The sequence below is a fragment of the Bombus affinis genome, chromosome 12 (genome assembly GCF_024516045.1).
Source record: "Bombus affinis isolate iyBomAffi1 chromosome 12, iyBomAffi1.2, whole genome shotgun sequence".
Taxonomy (NCBI): Eukaryota; Metazoa; Arthropoda; class Insecta; order Hymenoptera; family Apidae; genus Bombus; species Bombus affinis.
Genome location: NC_066355.1, coordinates 6,711,944 through 6,733,278, shown reverse-complemented (window position 1 = coordinate 6,733,278; position 21,335 = coordinate 6,711,944). Strand labels below are relative to the sequence as shown.

General features: G+C 38.3%; 1 protein-coding gene and 2 long non-coding RNA genes across 3 annotated transcripts; 1 reads left to right on the top strand and 2 right to left on the bottom strand.

Moving 5' to 3' along the window:
* Window positions 1-57: 57 nt before the first annotated feature.
* On the top strand, window positions 58-3,510 carry LOC126922646 (uncharacterized). The gene is made up of 2 exons (XR_007712876.1): window positions 58-270; window positions 3,370-3,510. It is a non-coding gene; the product is annotated as an uncharacterized LOC126922646 (long non-coding RNA).
* Window positions 2,881-3,405, bottom strand: LOC126922656 (uncharacterized). Its single transcript, XR_007712886.1, has 2 exons — window positions 3,324-3,405; window positions 2,881-3,244 (listed from the first exon to the last, which is right to left on the bottom strand). It is a non-coding gene; the product is annotated as an uncharacterized LOC126922656 (long non-coding RNA).
* A 2,059-nt stretch (window positions 3,511-5,569) lies between the features above and the next one.
* Window positions 5,570-8,062, bottom strand: LOC126922601 (pro-resilin). Its single transcript, XM_050735385.1, has 2 exons — window positions 7,899-8,062; window positions 5,570-7,318 (listed from the first exon to the last, which is right to left on the bottom strand). Exons 1-2 carry the CDS (start codon window positions 7,914-7,916, stop codon window positions 6,833-6,835), a joined length of 504 nt encoding a protein of 167 aa, XP_050591342.1. The 5' UTR covers window positions 7,917-8,062; the 3' UTR covers window positions 5,570-6,832.
* Between the last annotated feature and the right edge of the window lie 13,273 nt (window positions 8,063-21,335).

Sequence of the window (21,335 nt, the reverse complement as noted above, 5' to 3'; positions counted from 1 at the left end):
TCATATCAAAATACATGTATTTCCATATATACTTAAATATTTACCTAAAATATCATTCATCATTTCGAACTTTTTAGAATACTTCTTTCCACGTTATCTAGCAGTTCCTGTTCCATCTGCACTAAACATCTGCTTTTTTCCTACACTAAACAGCATCTACTTACTTCATTTTGCCAATGTCTACAAATAAACTTGAAACAACCGTCGAAATTCATATTGCAACATCAACTCTATAAAAGGAAGTTTGTCATGCGACATCAACATGTAACTGTAAGTTGCAATTTAGTTCCATTTTTTTCTTATCGACGCCAACAATTGAAAATCTCATACTTCGTTAGGAGAATCGTCAAAGAATTGAATATCTTTTTACTTTTATTTTTTTTTCGAAATTCTATTTACTCAAGACACGTGCTCGGAACTTGTTTCATTTTCTCAATTAGTCATTTACATTTTATTCTTGAAAGTACGGGGAAATTCATGGTGAAGAGATATGGCGAACTTCCGCTACAGGACGTCTCTTTCCGTTAAGTGTCTTCGAATGTACTCTCTCACGGGTAATTTAAATCATAAATCAACAGACGAACGTACTGTAAATTATGTTCGACTTGGTGTGAGGTGTAAGTAGTTGGACAGGATGCTCATGTCTGTTTGTCTTCGTATCTTCATAGACGACGCGATGACGCACGCGGGAAGCCAATGATTTTCTCGTAACTTTCTCCCCTTCTTCGCTTTCTCGGGGTGGAAGTAACATATATACATACACATCTCCGTGCAATCTATAAACAAGTGTCATGTTGACTTTGCATTCTGTCATTAGCTACCAACAACTCAATTTTTGTCACATTTCAGCAACGTGCAACGAATTTCCTAATTTCTTAACTTCTTATTGCCAACTTTAAAATCTTATATCTATCTTTAAAGGATCAACTTATTTTCCTCGAGTTATACCTTGAAATATAGATACATGTCTCACGTCTAAAATAGATTCACTAAACACGGAAAATCGCCACTGAAACGCACATTTGTTTACGTCCGCTTAATCATATATTCAAAACGATAAATAGAATGGTTTAACTATTTCAATTTCCTCCGTTAGATTTAATTTATAGTGTCCATTAATCTTGGACGCCTTCGCGGTCGATTGGAGTGGAAATCGTGAGGCAATATAACGACTGGATCACTTCTGGCTGATCTCCTTCACCGTAATAGTCATAGAAGTGATAAACACGTTTGTGCAATCGAATCCCTGCCATTTACACAATTTCTGAGCACGTATGGGCCCATCAAAATTGCACCGCTTTTTTCTCTCGTGCAAGTTCCACAGTTGCAAGTACGACCTGCATTCCCTGGACTCTTTCGTGTAATGCTTGTCCAAGTTACATAACCGACCCTCATCAGAGAATCTCTATTTCCTTCTTTTTTTAATTTTTTCTTGCGAATGGCTGAAGCTGCTCGATTAGCTGCGCTGATACACGGCAGTGCCTATTCCATTTTTCGTAGAATACAAACTTGTTGCGTAACCTTTCCGACTTGTATGCGCACGTGCGTGCTGAACAACGTGGAATGTATATGTGTGTTCACAAGATACCAGAAACCATTAGAACCGCTAAAGATATAATTTGAAGAAAAGAGGAAGAGGAAAGAGATATTCCTGGAACTTTCTTGAATTCTTCCGTTCTTCTTTGTTTTTCTTTTCAAAACCTGTGAGAGAATGTTGTGCAAGTTTGTTATCTATCGATCATAGTTGTTTATGCAAACTCATCCACATGTTTATCGACGCAATTGAATAAATAGACTTGAATAAAAATGTAGAGATTTTCTTCGCTCATCAAATACTATATTATGATTACTGTATTTTAGGTATTTTCTATATTTATCTATTGTTACGTCCAGTGACTCAGAATCCATTCCCTGGTCGAGGCGGCCATTAGCTATGCAAATATAATTAGCTGGACCACAATAATCCTAAGGAACTGTTATAAAACTGAACATTTATATTTTACCATTAGGGCCCTTAATTGTTATAAAATATATGCAAGTCGAGGCGTTCCTTATGATTATTACTGCACAAGGTAAAAATGGGAAGGTTGGTTTTTTTTCACGTTCAACGTTCCTTTCCACCCACAAGCGACCTCACTAGGCGACCAACACTCAGCAATAGTTTTCCTCTGCGATAGCATCGTCACCGAACTTCACTGGTTTGTTATCCTTAGATCAGTCGTCTATTTAACTTGTTTGTCATTCTTTCAAAAGGATGATTGCAAAGTAATTCTGTTATATTTTATGATTTTCATCGTTTGTAATACACGGTTATTTTTTCAGTCTTTTGATCCGTGTAAAAATTTAATTAACGCATTAACATTAATCAACGTCTCTGTATAAGAAAAATGGCAGTATTTTAAAAAATATCACAAGAAAAATCGAGTTACACGCAACGGATGAAACCAACGGAAAGTGTCGATACAATTGTCGGTAGCAGTATTGTTACCAGGTCCCATAATTATAGAAGGCGACGTATCTTGCTTTAAGAAGCTCGTTAAAAAACGCATCCGTTGTCGCGTTAATGAAGACATCAGCCATATGTTGAGCAATCTGCATTAGGCTCAAAAGCTTGTGGCGCAGAAACGGGATTAGCGAAAGTAAAACAGACAGGGCCATTGTAAACGCGCACATTTTACGAGCTGGCTGCTCGACAAATCTTCTTCCCATAATTGGCCGAGCAGACCGCATTGTGCGTCATCGTGCCCGCGTTTTTCTCTCCTTTCACACGCTGCGACTTCTCCGGATCTGATAGATCGTCCAATTACGTGTTTCTCGTGGAAAAAAGTTCGTTATGAACTTCGAGACTGAAAAAGTTGAGAAAGGAATTCGAATTCTACGTTGTTTAAAATTGTTGTATTAAAATGATCGGGAATTATTATCGTATTAAATCCTAATCTTACATTATTTAGAATTAACATATAAATTTTCAATATTAAATTACTTGGAATATTTTTATCATTTCAATGCGAAGACGAAGAGCTTTTTATGCTCGCGTTAAAGTATTCATTTCTTTTAGAAAAGTACATGTAAAAGAGATCAGATATTGGTTTATTGGATGAAAATCTCCGTGCGATTGGCTTTAAAATATATACTGCGAGGAAAGTGGAAATTTGAATTGTCTGCGTTCCTGCGTGGGTGTGCTTCGGAGCAAAAGTCCATTTTAACGAATTTAACGATTCGTTGTTATTTTGGGTTTCAGAACCTAAACATCGTTCCAATTGAATTAGAGAATTAAAGATACATTAAAAAGGGATAAAATACAATTCATTAAGTATTCATACGTAGTTACTCAGGCAGGGTCTACCGTCTATTTTTCATTTGTTCCAGTCGGACCGGAGCAGATGCCGCGTCACAAAAATGACTGTAACTTATAAAATAATTGAAATTTTGAAAAATCCTTTTAAGGGCATATTCTTGAATGTCTATTCTTTGGAAATATGAAGAATAAATTTTCGATTTTTTCAAATTTGTAGACTAGAATACCCCTTAAAAGAATCCTCTTTGGGCCATGGAATTCCACTTTGCAATTTCATCCAGAACTGGAGCACGGATGGACCTCATTGCGTGAGCGTTTTTCCTCCTTTCGCACGGCTTCTACCTGGCAGGCACGTTTATGGATTATGTACGGCTCTTACAAAATTCCACAGAGAGTCTCACAGTTCCTCTTCTTCTCTCCTTTCCCCTTTCTCGACCTCGCCATCCCTGGCGAAGAGTCGCGGCACTTTCCCTGCTGGACGTCGTACATACGTAAGTCCTTTTAAAATGGCCGAATCGGAATTGACATTCCGATTTTCTCGTTGTTCATAGAAATAACACTTTCTCGATCGCTACTATTCCTTTGTTAATTCCAAAAACTAGAACGATATTTGTATATACATGAAAAATAGTACTCGATAAATTTCGTCATTTGTTTAGCTATTTCATATTTTTCCTTTGAACAATCAGATGAATATGGAAGATGATAGTTTCACAGTGTATAAAGAAGTTGTTTGGTAGTGTTTGAGCAACGAAGAACATCCTATGAAAGGCTCCAAGCCTTTTCACGCAATATCTCCTCCACGTTTTTACTATTAACGCCTTCCGCTCTCTCGATAGTATTTTTTTTTTTTTATTGTCCACGATATCTCGCCGACATCAAATATTTATTTTTCTTCTGTAACGTGTTACACGCTCTCTTGCGCAAAATCAGCTCGATTAAACACAACGACGTTAGCAGGAATACGGAGAAATATCCAGCTTGATGATTTAATTTAGCTGTAGCATAGCGTTCGCGACTTATTCTTCATTACGGCGTGTTTAATTGCACCAGGCTCGCATTGTGTCCGAGATGCTGGCTGATTACTTAATTCTAGCACACGTTACTCAATTTCTAATTACCCGAGCCGCGGAACTCCTGGCGATCCTAAATCGAAATTGTTTCGAAAGCCACAAGAATTTCCTATTTCGTGAGAATTTCCATATTATCGATTTAATCATACCGCTTTCAAACAGTGCAATAAGATCATCATAAAAGACAGACATTCCCATTGAACATTATGGATTTCATAAGGCAGGCACATCAGCTCTTCTAATGGAGGAAATTCTAGCGCCTGACTTCAATAAATCTGTTACGTGTACCGATTGCACAAACAACGAAATCTAAACACGCGTAAGCGATTTCACGAGGCGTATCGCGGCTCGTTGTTCAGCGTCTAAACGTTTCCATTGGCTACGGACTTACGTACGTCGAGTCACAGTTGAAAAATTTCCTGTAAATTTCTGATAACACGGAATACTATCTCGTCGAATTGATTTATAAAATTCGATTGACGTTAATAGTAGAAATTTTCTGATCGGTTATTATTTGTTTTTCAAAAATACATTATCCGAGATAAAATTGAAACCTCGAGACAAAATTTCTGTCAACACAAGATACTATTTCGTCGAATCGTCTGTAAAATTCTAATGACGTTCGTTAGAAATCTTCTAACTGATTATTATTTGCTTCTCAAAGGTACGACATTATTCGGTAATAATTCAAAATCAAGAGTACACTACGTGCGCACGTAGTAGAGTCTCGCTCACGTTGGAGCGAGTAGAATAGCTAAGCGAAGCCACTTTCGAATCCCTGACCGATGTCCAGGCTTCTTCGATCCGCTTTACGAGCATCTGTTAAACGCCGCTCGTGAGAATTTACGTCATGTCCAGGCTGGAGAAGCTCGTGAGCCCAGAGGCGATCGGCGAACGAATCATCGCGGTCGGTTCTGATCGGTACAGTGAAAGGAGAAAGGCGTCTGTTGAACGAGAAGAAAAAAAATTGGTCGTCTTTAAAGGAGGAGGAATATTCACGTAGCTGCGAGCGAACGCCCAGAGGTCACGAATGGCATGGGACCTAGAGTAAGAACTTGATGGTTGTAATTCAGGAAGAGACCAAATCGATAAGGAAAAGAGAAATTAAGGACAAGGAAGAGGAACAGCGAAAGATGGAGAAGCTACCAGAGAATCGTCATTGGTGAAAAGACACGTCGAAATAGAACACAGGCGGCTGTTTCAACGGTGGCGACGTTTTTTTTTATTTTTTTCTACAAAAAAGCCTTTATACAAGTATAAAAAAAGATGCGTAGTTAAGGAATAGCGTTTAAGACATATAAAAAATATAATGTATTTGTGTTGTGTTTCTTGTATGTACGTATGTGTTTCGTGTCAGCGTTCGCTCCGTTCCTCGAACTCATTTTTATCTTTTATTCCTCGTTTTTCATTACTTTTTCTTTTTTCTTTTTAGATAAGTTGTTCGATCTTCCTTGAAGTAACTGTTAGACCAGGGTCGATGATGTACGCGTTCAGTTCCTCCTCGTACTGTCGGATGACGCAGCGAACGCTGTGGAAAGCGTGTGTAAATTGTATTTACAAGGCGCGTTCTCGCGCCGATCACGGCTTCGACTTCTGCTCCGGCTCCACGGCTATGCCATCTCGAAGTCATAACGAATGTAGCTTACGTTGAATCTCCTATGAGATCGTTCTCTATAACGATTTGTTTCTTTTCGTGTTTTCGACTTGTATGTTTCTATCACTGGTTACGTTTTTGGATCCCTCGTGGATCCGACCGCGACGACGACGATTTTGGTACGATAAGAAGATGGACACCTCGTCGACGCTCAGATCGTTAGATCTATGTGGCCGGTTCGTTCGAACGTTCAAGTTCACTCCTCGAACCCTGACCCGTTGAAGCGACGACCTTTTATTCTCCAACGAGCCAGTAGCCAGGAGCTTCTGTTATCTTTTAGTACGTACGCCCGCGATTCCTCGGAGGATCGTGGCCCGTTGAAACGACGACGATTTGATTTCAACGAAACAGGAGCCTCTGGAATCCCTGCTCGATGTTAACTTATACGTACACCTTTGATTTCATCCTCGTCCTTTACCCCTGAGAATCCTGATTCGTCGAACGACGACGACCCTCGTGCTTTGAAAATAGCACCATCTTTTTATTTTCTATTATAGTATTCGTTTCAACGATCCGTCCATTTTACGACGACCTTCCGAGCGTACTTTAGAAGAGGATAGGTTTCGCTTGAAAGAAATTCCTCTGTCCGGTTATAGAAACCTGGTTTGTCCTGTGTTTTACTATCGATTAATCTATTTTTGGTTTTTCTCGATTCAACCTTAACCTTCGTTTCTCTCGTTCGTTAGGAGTTTCAGCTCGGAAGATAGTCGCGGTGGTCGACTGGTGTCTTCATTCGCTCTCACTCTTTCTCTCCCTCTCTTGCTCTCCCATCATCCAATCTGTAGTTTAATCTGATGTATGACCGTTTTAGTACGGTGCACCGTAGCTACCGCTTGGCCTGCTTGGTACTCCGTAGCTTCCGCTTGGTCCGCTTGGATAGCCACCAGCTCCATGGGTCACTTGGTTGAACTGTGCCACTTGGATGGCCTGCCTGATTCCTTCGAGATCGATGCCTACAACGCGTGTCTGGTAACTTGGTACACCGTAGGACGAGCTTGGTACACCGTATTGACTGGATGGAGCGCCATAGCTCGAGCTAGGGGCGTAACCACCACCACCACCTATGAATCCACTGCTCTGTTCTTCCCTCAGCAGAATCTGACGAATTTGTTCGAGCAACGCGCCATCGACGGATGCTCCCTCGCTGGTTTGGTAGCCGGTTGATACGGCGGTGTATCCACCACCGCCACCACCTATGGAGTAACCACCCCCTCCGGATGGTCTACTGTAGCTGTAGCCGGACGAGATCGGTGGTTCAGCCAGGGCGAACCCTGCTAGACCGACTATCATACACTGGAAAAACGAAAGACATCAACCACGTTAGTGTCTGTTGTATTCAAGATTACTATTCTGAAATTATTATCATTATAAGATATAGAAAGCAGATAGAAGCGCGATACCTTCGAGAAAGTGCTGTTTGAAAGAGGAGACTCGGATGTACGAAGTTCAATCAACCATAAGGAAAAAGAAGACGCGAAATCGCCACGATCGTTGAAGCGTAGTTAAAGTTAAATAGAAATCACACGACCGAGAGGGAAAGCGGGAGTGCAAGATATCGTTAACGGGGAAACTTGATAAATACATGCATCGAAGTAACCGAACAGATAGAACGTAATCCCAGCGGAACTTAACGGAGTTTCCGGTTCGAAAATCGATACAGGGACACAAAGTTTTAATAAGAATCGGGGACACGAATCACTTTTCAAATATCCCATGGATCTCACTTTTTTAAAAAGACGTCTACACTTCGTCCATGCACACTCGCATTCGCTCTCTCTCTCTCTCTCTCTCTCTCTCTCTCTCTTTCTCTTTCTTTCTCTCTTTCGTTTGATTCAATTTAAGAATAATGTTTAAAAGATTTCAGCGTGCTTACCGCGATCAGAGGATTCATGTCGGCTTCTGCGATGCCGCTCTGTTCTGTGACTCTGAGCAAGGTAGACCGGGGTCCTTTATACCCCACGAGAAGCAGGGGGATACTTGAAGCCCCCACAAAGAAGAAGAGACGGGGGCCTCTCAAGTGAGAGTAATTCAGCTGTGAGACGATTCTCTCCTCCCCTCTCTCTCCATGCCTCTCTTCTGTGCTTTCAATTGTGTTTGTTTCTCTCTTTCTCCGGTGGACGTTACACCTACCACGTCCTCGTTGCCTGTCCATCGACAATCATTCGACCCTCTGCCCTCAGAAATAACCGATTTTGGACGATCTTCGTGTTGCAAAATGTCTCTCTGTCTGTCTTTCTTTCTCTCTTTTTCTCTCTCTGGCATCCACACGGCCAACGGGCCTCAAGTTGCGTCCTAGACCTAGACTCTTGGTACACACGAGACATCGAGCCTTTGGATGATTTCACAAATGTAGGTTTCGAGCCGATCGTATGGCGATGCTCGATCTTGGTCCGGGTTTCTTTTACAATTACATGGCGCAATAACGCTTCGAAGAAATTTAACGAACAGGTGTTCGATAATTTTATGCTCCACTTCGCCATTTTTTGGTTTTTCTTCTGTAAGAGATCTAAAAGACTACAATATATTTTTTAAATTTGAATAAAAATATCTTTCCGAATGGATGTAATATCTGGAAATTATTTATTTGAAGTGTAAATTCTATATGATTGGAATAATTGTTTAAATATAAGCACAGATATAGAATATCGATCTATTCAGACCAGAATTGGAATATTTTTTAAATGTACAAAACGTCTGCAAATTCATTGCGAAAAGATTGCGAAGAAGTCCGATGTCGCCAATGTTCTGGCGTAATCGTTCAAGTTCTAACTCGATATCGATTGATTCGTACGTTGGTTAATAAATACGCTTCCAAATCTTGCTAAAATTGCCGTCATTTATATTCCACCTGCGTGTTCGCAAAAGGCACGTAGACCCATCTATCTAAGTAACATTGCAAGTAGACCACGCTGATTTTTCGTTTCTTTTTTTTTTCACGATACTTTAATATATTTATTCTAGTTCCTTACAATTTAATTCTATGTTCATCTTCAACGTCTCTATTCTTCATCTTACTGAGAAATGCGTTTTTATCCAAGGAAATTTCACTCTAGTATCGAGTGCAATAATATGACCAAGCGATTTATGCCGCGAACGGAAATCTCATAACCGATTTCCGTGTTCTCGTCGAACCCGTTTTGTTTTTAGATCGCAGGAAGCGAGACGATATTTTATTTTCATATTTAATCCGTTAAATACATCCATCTTTCTACTTTTCAACCTGATAATTCTCTGAAAGCGATATTCTTCAAATAATCCAATTACCATTAACGATTTCTAGATGTTTTTCACATCTTACTAATGACTAATCTCATCATATGACAAGCTTGTGGAACATCGTTCACTAACGAGAAGATTCGATCCAGAAGTTTGCACAGTTCTTTGTGTTGATTTTATGTAACCTGGTTACGTAGTCTTAGCCTGAGCGAAACATGTCGTACAAATATGTCGTACGAATATGTCGCAGTCATCGAGCGTATCCTACAGCCACCCGTTAGATCGTTGATCCCTGATCTCCAGAGGGAGAGTATCAGGAAGAAAAGTGCGCGATCAACTGTCGTATCATCCTCGTAGAATTTCTTTGCGTCTCGAGTAATCATCGCCGGCTCTCCTAACAGCGTGTTCATCTTAAGGTGCATCCTTACCGGTATTAATCAAGATCTCGTGATCATCTCACCGCCTGTTACTATACTATAGCAAGTACCATAATCAAAGTATCTTATATATTTTACATTTCTAGCACATTCTACGCAATTTTACATCTCTAAGTTTCTTGCGAATGCGTGCAAATCCGCAGTCTAACAGTAAGAAAATTTGTGCAATCGTGTTGCGACTACTATTTGCTAATATCGTTCGCGGTGAGCACGCGCCTTTATCCATCTTCGAGCCATACGTTTGTGTACATTTACGTCCATCTATTCGCAAACACAGACGCATACGTTCACGGAGAAATATCAGACGATATCGAACGGTTGTTCAGCTGGTTGGTCAGCACGTTGGCGATGGTACCACGAAATGAGAGGGAAAACGCTTTCTTCGTCGAGGAATTTAATTATCCGGCTCGTGAACTCTTGACCCACTTTTCGACACGATTCCGATCCAATGTTTCTGTCATCCGTCGCCTCTTTCTTTGCCTCTGTTCACCGGGTTCGCCTTATTTCCGGCCAGGTTTGCGCGTCCCACGAGCCCGTGAGCGCGGTCAGTCGTTGCTGCGAAGCTTTTTCTCGCTGTTCGTCGAGGCTCCATTCTAACATAGTGTCGCTCGTTGGAAAAGCGGGAAGTAAGATGGATTTCGATGCTCGCTTCGGAAACCGTTCGTTGGTTATCGATAAAGGAAACAGGAAATTAGACGTTTAGTGCACCTATATTAGTGCAGATATATCGTTTCTGTTGATTTTTGCTCGATAACAGGGGGAGAGTCGCGGTAAAGTTGCAGTGTTACGAAATATCTACGTACACTGATGCCGAGAAGTCTTGGGATAGTTATTACATCCGTGTCTGAAAGCTGAAAAAGCTAAGTAGTCGGGAAAGAATGCAGAGTTGTCGTTTGATATAAAATGTATTTTATACGATGATAAAAGTAACTAAATGTACAAGGCGCTGATGTATTAATAATATTATTGAGAAACGTATGTAATTGTAAATTTATAATTTACATGGAATATTGAAACTATAACGAAACCAAAAGGTTTTAAGACTTCTGAGTGGAAGTGTACGTGCTCAAGACTCGTTGCAATGCTGTTTCTTTGGAAAAAAAGTCACATTCTAAACGCATAAGTAATTGTATGCTGGGATTCATCCTTATGGTGATTCGCCTCGAGTGAAAGTGATTTTTATTCGCATTGCATTTGACCTGAAATTTTTTTCTAATCATTCTAGAATGTACCGGCTATATATTCTCGTAATTTCATTTTTGTTAAACGTGCCGATGTACATTGAGAGGAACGGAAACTTCGGTGAACATTAAATCTTCGGAATCATTAACGACAACGACTCGTATAATGTATGGTCCACGATAATACCGTGCATCGCGGGGTAATTTATCCCGGTGCATTTAAACGAATCGAGCAAGAGAAAGCCAAAGTTGCGGAGGTGGAGCGCGCGAATCCTGCTTTTCATTATAAAATTAAATGGATCGTACGGTACACACGCGGTATTCTTCCGACAATTTGCAAGATTCTTTAAATTCTGTTCAACTTCTCGTAATTATACGTTTTGTAGGAATTATCAATTCCAATATCGAAGAGTGAAATTGTTAAAACATTTTTCAAAAAGGGGACACGTTCTCTTTTACGACGGCCAAAAACCAGAAGAAAGAGAAAAAAGTAAAAAGACGTTGACCTACTCTGCGGATTAAATGGTGAAATATCGAAGGCAGTGTCGCAGTATTAGTTCGTCCAATAAATTCCTGCTGCGATTCGATCTTACACCTTTCCTAACATGTTGAACGACACGTTACTAGCACGAGCTTACAAGATCAAGTTCAATTTAGAGAAGACATTTGAAACGAAGAATCAGTAAATAACAAGTAACGCAGATTATTTAGGAGGAATAAATATGATAAGTAGAGTGCGGATTTTTATGTATTTATAGGAATTTTCAAAGCACAAAATTACATAGAATATAGGTTCGAGGTTCTTTTTAATTACATTCTCAAAAATATAAACTTGCATAGAAATTCGCAGGCTAATAATAAGTAGGATGTCGTTGGTTTTGTAACTCTGATGTTACTTAATGGCTAAAAAAAACTGTATTCTAATATAAACTACTTAGAAAGAGGAAGAAATCTTCTTCTCTATAATTTCACGATTGGAATAACGTTGAGTGGAATAACGAGATGACTTGCAATTTGTAAACTCTGATTGTAAGATTTTATTTGATTTATATTTGATATACCTTGATTTATTATCTAACTTATTCCTATTATACAAGACAATTTATTGGTACCAGTAATTTATGACTGGCTACTTGTCATATGTTACTGTACGTGTATCAGTGCAAGAGGATCCTAGTATCTGAAATCTTGAATATTCCAAAATAAACTATCTGTTGATATATAAAAAAATTTAGGAATGGACCGGAAGTTGAACACGCCTAAACAAGAGGAAAATGAATAATAAATAAATCAAGTTTGTTGTACGAAAAAATATCACGTATCTCTTCGAGCAATTCAATTACATGTGCGTAAAATAAATGGAGAATTAACTGCAGATTAGTTGAAGAGGCGCTTGTGAAAAATTTCGATTTCCTTGATGCCTGTCGCGATTCATCTCGACTCGTCGATCCCGATGACTCGTGATATTCTTGAGCCCTCGAGTCACGTCTCGTCGTGTACTGCATCCGAGTTTCTCGGATATTAATGTTGCAGGGTCGCAGGAAAGAAGGGGAATCCGTAAGCCTGGGGCTTGACTTTCGCTCGTCCGTTAGCTTCTCCCAAGATTGGTCCTCTCCCTTTTCGATGCTGTTTAGTCCGTCTCGTTTTTCTTCTATCTCCAATGGGTCACTTTGATCATGATCGTCCAAATCAATCGCCACGGATCTTCAACACGTCGGCTGCTACATGAATTTTAACACTTAATTTTCGCTAAAAATACATTGCGTTTACATATCTTTCCGGCAATGTTAACTGTGATGATCGTCCACATTTTGTTGAAAATTTATTAGTCCATGAAATTTATCTTAAATTCTAATCAATCTATTGAGCAATGTGAGCAGTAGGTGACCAGTAGGTGGTAATAAGCTAGGAACGAGAGAAGAACGTCGGCGACGTTTGTCATCCGCGTATTATATGCTCTTCGAACATTGGTATCCATAGTTTCGCTGTTTGGCTTTCAAGTTTTGTAGTGCATCGCTCGCACAAACTTTCTTCCCACATACAAGATGTAAGCGTCGCCGGTGTAATTAAGAATTTCAGCCAGTGAATTGATTAGTCGTTTATTTAGACAATTAGCAAATATCCGTAGCGTAAGAATCACATTGTAAACTTTCACGGTTTTTTTTTCCAGGTGAAATTCACAGTAAAATTTGTCGAATTGTTTGAGCAACGAAGAAAGGGAAGCTTTCGTCTAGCCTTCGATCTTGACTTAATCTTAAAGAAATTCATGAATTTTGTAACTTATATAACCGAGTCTTTTTTAATGTCCACATAGTTGAAGAATTTCGTTCGCATACATTTTTCATGAGGCTGACCCTTATTTTCTATATAAAGAATGGAACGCGGTTTCGCGTCCGTACCCGATACTTCCTCGATGCTGTATCTTTGAGAAATATCGTATGATCGAGGATGTGATGGGAATCCTGCGAAAAAAAGTCTAACATCGCAACAGAATCGTGTGTAATCCCCGTGAGGTGAAAGGCTGAATTCAAAGTGAAAGGTGAAGGGAAAATATTTTTGTGTGGCACTTGAGAAAATTTGGTACTTGTTAAGAACACGACGTCGCTGAGATTCGTCTTTAATCCGATTCGGTAGCGGTCGGCATGACATCCATTTGTTGCGGAATCATTAGCAACACGTTTGCATAGTAAGAGGCTATAAACTAAGCAAACAATAAAGCGGACGTCAGTGGGTCACTTGGCACATTAGCATACTAATAAGAATATTTGAGTCACTTAAATATTTGCTCGTATGTGTGTTATTGGTCGATAATATTCTACTTTACGAGTGGAAGCTGTAATAAACAGCTACAAGGACGCTCCGAGAGTATATATAACGATCTATGAAATTCATAAATACGTCTCATTAGACTTATTGTACTATTTACATGATAAATCAGATATAGTTTTTACGATAATCTGGTTTAGAGAATAAGGAGAAATTTTTAGTAAGTCGGACGATTATCAACGTCGCAGGGAGTGGCTGTGAAGGAAAGATCTGTGGCAACTGGAGTACTCGTTAACGATGTGTAAGTAACTGAAGCAGGTAGTACGATTACGCAAAATTGCTTACGGGAAAAGGAGCAAGCCTGCGTTTAGCTATTGCACAAGAGCGGATGCTTCCCTACCCATCAACAGCTAAACAACAGATTATTTATAAAACATGAATTACCTCGAATCATATTTACAATAATATACGTACAAACGTTAACGTATAAATGAAAAGTTCGAAATTGTACTTTGATCCTTCGTCGAAGCACGTTTAAAATATTCATATGGCGTATACAAATATGTTTGAAAGTTCGAAGATTATCAGATTATTTTGCCTGCGGCGATTAAGGAAATTTGTGATGAAAGTGGTGGATAGTGGACGAATTTGATTCGTTCTAAGCCGATCAGGTATGGTGAAACGTGGCAAGGATATAAAATGACCTCATCGCTGAGAAATTGGTACAAGCAGGTAGTATCATTGTGAGAGCAGGGAGCCCTGTTGAACCGGCAACAGCGTTAATGAGAAATCTTCCTGGCGTATCTTGGCTATTACATCGTGCGATGTTTATCAAAATAAGAACGAAACGTTCCTTGTCCCTGTTGCAGGAGCCAACCACGGAAGGCCAACATACGACGTATACATATTTCAACAATAAGCCATATTTTACCGAATAATACAGCTTTTGCCTTGGTGAAAAATGAACACCGAGGAAGCTACCTTCTAACGCAACGAAGGAACTAATTCCTCACGGTTATTAGCATGTGAATGTCATTAGGATTTACATGCAATCAGCTGACTGGTAATTAATGAGTTCCTGAACAACTTTTGTTCATAAGTTAGAAAAATGTTCTTCTATACGTATTTATCTATGTCGCGTCAAAATTACGAATGATTTATACCGAATCTATACAATGGTGATTGTATTCGTATAGAAAACATACCAGTACTACGTCATATGCGTGTATTCCACGGCAAAGACCGGTAATGCCTACGACCAGACGTCCTAGAAAAGCGTCATGAACATCTTCCCATGTACGTAATTATCACTGTGGTATGTGAAAACTGGAGAAACGCTTCCGGTTGGCTTATACCGGACGAAACGGGTCGCAATAAAAACCAAGCTCATCCATTTTTTCTTCTTTTTGAGCATCCATCTCATTGCCTTTTAATAACATCCGCGCAATCTTTCCAGAAGTTCGCCTTCTTTCTCCCCTTTTTAATCGCTTGATTAGTAACCGGGAGAATGGCAGCAATTACCGGAGTTAGGTATAACTCACTTTCTTCGGGCCGAAGTTTCCTCAATTTTATTACTAAACAGTTACTTAAAAAGTTATTCGGTTACGAAACGTTTAATTGGCAATTTTTTCTAGCAATTAAGGATCGAAGTCGAAAGAGGAGAAAGAAATGCAGCCAATTCTTGTACAGACACGAATGCTTCGTTAGAAACGTTTAGGGACAAGCCGCTAATTATTTGGATTGTTTTCATGCTTAGTAATTACACGACAATGTAAGATGGATCGAGTCTGATCTCGAAGAAGTTCTATTCTTTTCAGGAAACGATTACGTTTCGTCATATTTTAGATCTCGTCACGGTTCTGTCAAACGTTAAATAAGTATTGTAAATTTTGCTTTTGCAGGCGGCACTAATTTGTTCAAGAATTTCATTCTTCATCGCGAGAACCTTGATATTTAGTGTGTGAATCGTACGGTAACGGTACGTATCGCTAATTTCATGATGTTTCTGACACTGTTTTGCCAATTTAAATAATCCATTATTGCAGTCGTAACGTGATTGTAAAGTGTTAAATACGTATGAAGTTGTTTCGTTCCTTTCGCTTCTTTCTAATCAGCTTGGCACCGTTTTAATCTCGCCGCTTTCCTTTCCGGCTCAAAATACTTATTTGGCACGGCGCGTAACGTCCATTAAAATGCTTCCTCTGCCATCTTCTTCTCTCTCTCTCCGCCCGCTATGCTTTTACCACCTTTGTGTCACGTAATTTGCAGTCACCTTAATTATTCATTTTCCTATCTTTTATGTAACCATTCTCATTACCAAACTACCCGATGAACAGTTGAAGAGCTTTGTGAACAGAGGATCTATAGGTATACCAGAACATGTAATTGTTACATTTAGCGGAAGAAAGTAATAAATGTTTAGTTAAGGAGTATATATATGGTGCGAATAAAATAACAATGAAATAGCTAGAAAATAGAAACAATGAAAAGTATCATCGAGTTTTCAATCAAATAGTTGAATTAATTAGTAACTGAACAGTTCGACAGCGACAATAACGATTAAACGCGATATCCTTAGAATTTGTCCTTTCAATTCGCCACCAATTGACAAAACTGTGACGAGATTCAAAACGTGATGGGAATTTTATTGATTTTTTACATAAACATATAATAGTAAAAATATTTATTTCATAAGCACAAAAAGAATCAAATCTTTTAAGAGCCGTCATCAATTCAAACGTCAAAACTAATATTAAGAAGGTAGAACGCAATGTATTCAAATCACCATTTTGTCTTATATCCAAGACATAAAACAGGAAAACTTCTCAGTTATTAATTAGCGTACTAAAGCGAACATGGAGAAGAAACAGCTTGAAGTGTTGAATAATAATCAATCAAAACGAAACGATTGCGCCAAGTATTTTACTATGAACAAGGAAATGATCATAAGGAAAATATATAATAATAATCACCCAAAAAAAATAAATAAATAAATAAATAAATAAAAAAAGAAAAAAAAATGATGGCAGAGATCTAACGCGACTACCAGGCCGCTCCTGCTCGCTCTTCGTCGGATCACTTTCTTCGGAGAATCATTAGAGTAGCGACCTTTACAGAGGTCGCTTAAACAACGCTTGAGTTTCACCAGCACGCTCATCTTGTGCTTTGGTTCACCGTTATTCGGGCTCGTTTACTTTGCGATCGATTCGCGCACTTCCTTCTTCCTGTGACTAAGACGTAGCAGATCACGAAGCGCCCTGAGAACACACGCTCGACTTCGTGATCCGCGCGAAACATCGAAAATTGTTGGCTTGGCGGAAATACGAGACCCATGCCTGTTAATCAATTGGAAATCAATTGACATGGCAATTGGAACGCCTTTGAGAGAGAAAGGCGCATTTTTCTAATTGGCAGTGTTTCGAACACGGCTATTAAGTAGATCCTCTCAATAGCTTTTATGGTTATTCACAATGCCTCTATTTACTAATCAAATAGTAGATCGTTTTAAGAAGACAACGGCTTATTGTCTCTTTAAGGTACAATGATTCGATTAACATCGGGACATTTTCTGAAATTATTTAAAAAATTGATTTAGGAAGTATGTATATGCGTTAAATAAGTAAAATATGGATACGTTTATTCCAAATATTTTCAATTTCTTCTTTTACAATTATATTGAAAGTAGTCATATGATTAACTATGATAAAAAAAATTTACGCGACAATAATGTTCCTCGCACTATGGTTTCTTGAATATTAATGCGAATACACAGTGTCTTTCTACTAGTCGAATGATAGATCGCTTTCGAAGAAAACAATGTTAGATCCTCTCATTAATATACTATATGTAGCTTTTACGATCATTGACTGTACTTCTACCTACTAGTGGGCGGAATGGTAGATTGTTCTGGGAAATGGCTTACAGCCCCGCGTAAATTATGTAGAAAGTCGTGATAAGAGAAAAAGCGAAAAATAAGAGAAAAGCAAAAAATATCGTTGCAGAATTTTTCGCGAAGCTTCCATTTCATCATGCTATTAAACCGAAGACCCGCTGTTTACCTGCGTCTTCGATTCTCTTCGTCTAGTTCATAAACGAGTACGTCTCATTGAAGAATACTGTGCATTAAATTTCCAACAAAAAGCTTGTTAATATTTGTTAGACATGTAGCGTTATTCAACAGTAGTTCTACGAGAAATGTGACATGTACAAGGGGCTTATTGCGTGTGTGACGTCTCTCGTACAAATGCGTTACATGATTTACCGCTTCGCGATTATGCTTGCTATTTCTCACGGTTACACTCTCGTAGATGTCAGATTCTAGTTTTTCTTAGTAGCGTATCAATAAGCGTAATTGTCAGCAGTTATTATCAACGTCTCCACTCGTATTTATTGATAAAACATAGACGCCAGTATCGATGAATTATATAATACCACGGGATTTCAGCATGTTTCTAGCCAATAATTACGTATCGAACTATGCATCGAAATTATGCTGCTTTCTTCGTCTGGTTCCCAGAGAACATTCATCAAACTCTCATGAATGCAGGTTCTATAGAAATTCGAACGAAGGCAAGACAAGACAAGCTTCTCTCGATTTCATCAAAGAGTCGATAATTATTCGCGATTATATGGATAAATTGCTCGTGATTGATCAGCGTGTACCGCGAAGCAGCATAGATCGACCTCCGATAACAGACTGCTGGCGGTAAAAAAGTAACGATGACCCGGGTCGCTCTCACGCGTTTGTCTCAGTTGTTCACTTCCGCTAGTGAAAGGTGCATGCACACTCACCTCGGTGTATACGGTAAAATGCGCTTATGTACACCTACGTGCATTCTCGTGTGCGCATCAGACTATCCAAGTACACTTCGTCTATCAGTAACCGGCGATGTTTGCCTGGAAAGGCAGCCTTAGATCGTAGCATCATTCTGATTGAAATTCTAACGGGTGTACCGCGACGAACCAACAGATTTCTCTAAGTATGTTCGTCCTGTCGTTTAACCCCTACAAGCGAAATCAATTTCGTTGGACATGTTGCATTAAAACGTTAGACGTTCAGAGGTACATATGAAGACATTTCGTTGCGATTCGCGTGTTGAGGATTCTTGCGATCGAAATCGAAATTTTCTCTTTTGGCACGACATGTAATTTTAATGCTAACGAGAAGGAGATATGCAGATGTTTGGTTGTGATTCGTGTTGAAGATTCTACGAATCGAAATCATATTTATCTTCCTTCGATGATGGCAAATAAGGAGATTCGAATGATGATGTAAAAATATTTGGCGACAATCTCAAACTGAAGACTTTTATACATTGAAAGGAGAATCTTCTTATTTCCATAAGAAGAGAATTTTAATCACGGCACCAACGGATTATGTTTTAACGTCGCTGCTTCATTATAATTTTCTAACATCGAACAATATATCAACTATCTTTGATCGAAATATGAAGAAATTCTTATTAATATTTCATTCTCGTTTCAATTTCAAATATTTCCTTAAATCTTGTTTCTTAAAATTAGATATAAAGTTAAGATTACGATTAAATTCACACTTTCTTTTCCTCTTTGCTGGTAACATTCAATCTGCTGGAAGAATGAAATAGAAAGAGTTTAGAGATGGAAGTTGTTAACTACTTCATATGTCTAACCGGCAATGATTTTTTAGTCACAAGGAGTCTGGGAATTTGTTGCATAATCATTTACACGGTTGGCTATCGTTTTTCTTAGGCGTATCGTATAAACGCTCGAACAGGAGGCAACGATCGATTTAAAGGAGAAAAAGAGAAACGCGGAAAGACGAACGAGATCCTCCAAGAGAGCGTTCCTTCTCGGTACTTTTTATCGTATGAAAATGCGTTTCCTCGAGTATCGACAACCAACGTGTACTTAACATTTTGAAAAAGTGTTGAAGCGTTGATCAGGTAGTTTTGCGATGTTAGCGAATAACCTCGGTGATTGCAATTTCATTGATATTGTATCCGAAACTCGATCATTCTGAACAATCATCATTTACTTGCATTAGCTTTTAGACGAAATATCTCCGATTCTACGAAGTCTATAATTATATTTTACACTTTGATTTGTGTCTACGTGACTTATCTGCATCATTATTACTGTTCTCAATTAGATCGACGACATTAAATGTCAAATGTCGGCGTAACAATTTTTTGCTTCAATCAATATTTTTATATTCATATAGATCATTTTATGTATATAGTTTTAGAATGACCAAGAATTTCCTCTTTTATTTGTAACAGTGTGCAGATATGTTAGGTCAGTTACCAAATGAAAATGTTTCGCTCCCACAATCGGATTAGAATGAAAATCATTTTTGAAAGAGCAATATCGTGATACTTTTTCCTGAACAGAAAATGAAATCGAGGAAGAACTTTGTACAGTCGCGTCACGATACGCTTTGTAATTCTAATAGTCAGAATTTCTAAACCATTTTATTTTGTCTGATTCGGTCTGCCAAGTGGAGCGGCACGTTTAATCGATTTCTTGCATCATTATTGGCCTAATTCCATTTGAATTTGTATTCATATTTGGGAAACATCCTTTCGTAGATTTTGCAACCTTACTCACTATCGCCAGATGAATACTAAAAATATAGTTCTCAAGTTGTATTCAATTAAACTGTGTTTGTCTGTATCTACTTAATACAGTGTTCGCTAACTAGTATTTAATGTTGCAGTTTCTTACATAATTACGCTTGATAAATCCTCCAACAAGTTTCTGGAAACTTCCATTGCATTATCTGATTATATTGCGTTCCAAGAAATCACTGATAAAAATATTCCAGCCAAAAATTATTATTTTCCCCCTTGAGGAGATAAAACGCGTCACAACATTTGCACAGTTAAAGCATCGTTTTTATGTAATTAATAGGAAGTTATCGAAGTAATTAAGAAATAATAAATGTTCAATCAACTTCATAATATAGGCGTACAAAATAAACTTAATTTACTATATTTCATCCATCATAAATTTACAGATACACATATCAAAGCAGATACACGGGTGTATAATTTCTTCGCCCTTATCAATAAAATGTTCACGAGACTATATTGATAATCGCTTAGAAGTACCCAGACGGTTGATTTGATTGAAAAATCACGAACAAATCGAACATAAACGATTCTAATATTTATAACCATCATATCTCTCTTTAATCGATTAAATTGATTTTCGAAAGATAGTATAGCAACAATAAAATTTACATTGCAATTGTCAGACCTTGTAGAATTATTTTATTGTTTGACAAACTCTTTATTTTCGGATGATGATCTTCACTTCTTTCCTTAATCTTGAAATTATAAAACAGATTAACAACTATTACAAAATTAAACTATTATTAATTTTACAAATCACAACTGACAAGTTACTGGTATCACTAAATATCCACTTCTAATAGCAACGAGTTAGATTACAGATTATTCGATTTTCTTTCTCACGAAAAGTTACAAAATCCTTAAGAAAACTCTATGGCATACAACTTGTGACTTGTTAATTTATTAATAGAATTAGTTGGTTAATTAGTTAGTGAATTATGGTGCAAGGGGACTCTGATGTTAATACACCCACCGGTGTTTCAAAATGTATGTAGTAATACATATACCTACAATAGGTAGCAAAATATACTATTGTTGTTCCTCAATAAGCGATTTAATTTTATAGCTTGGCGATCAAAAAATAGCGAGCAATGTT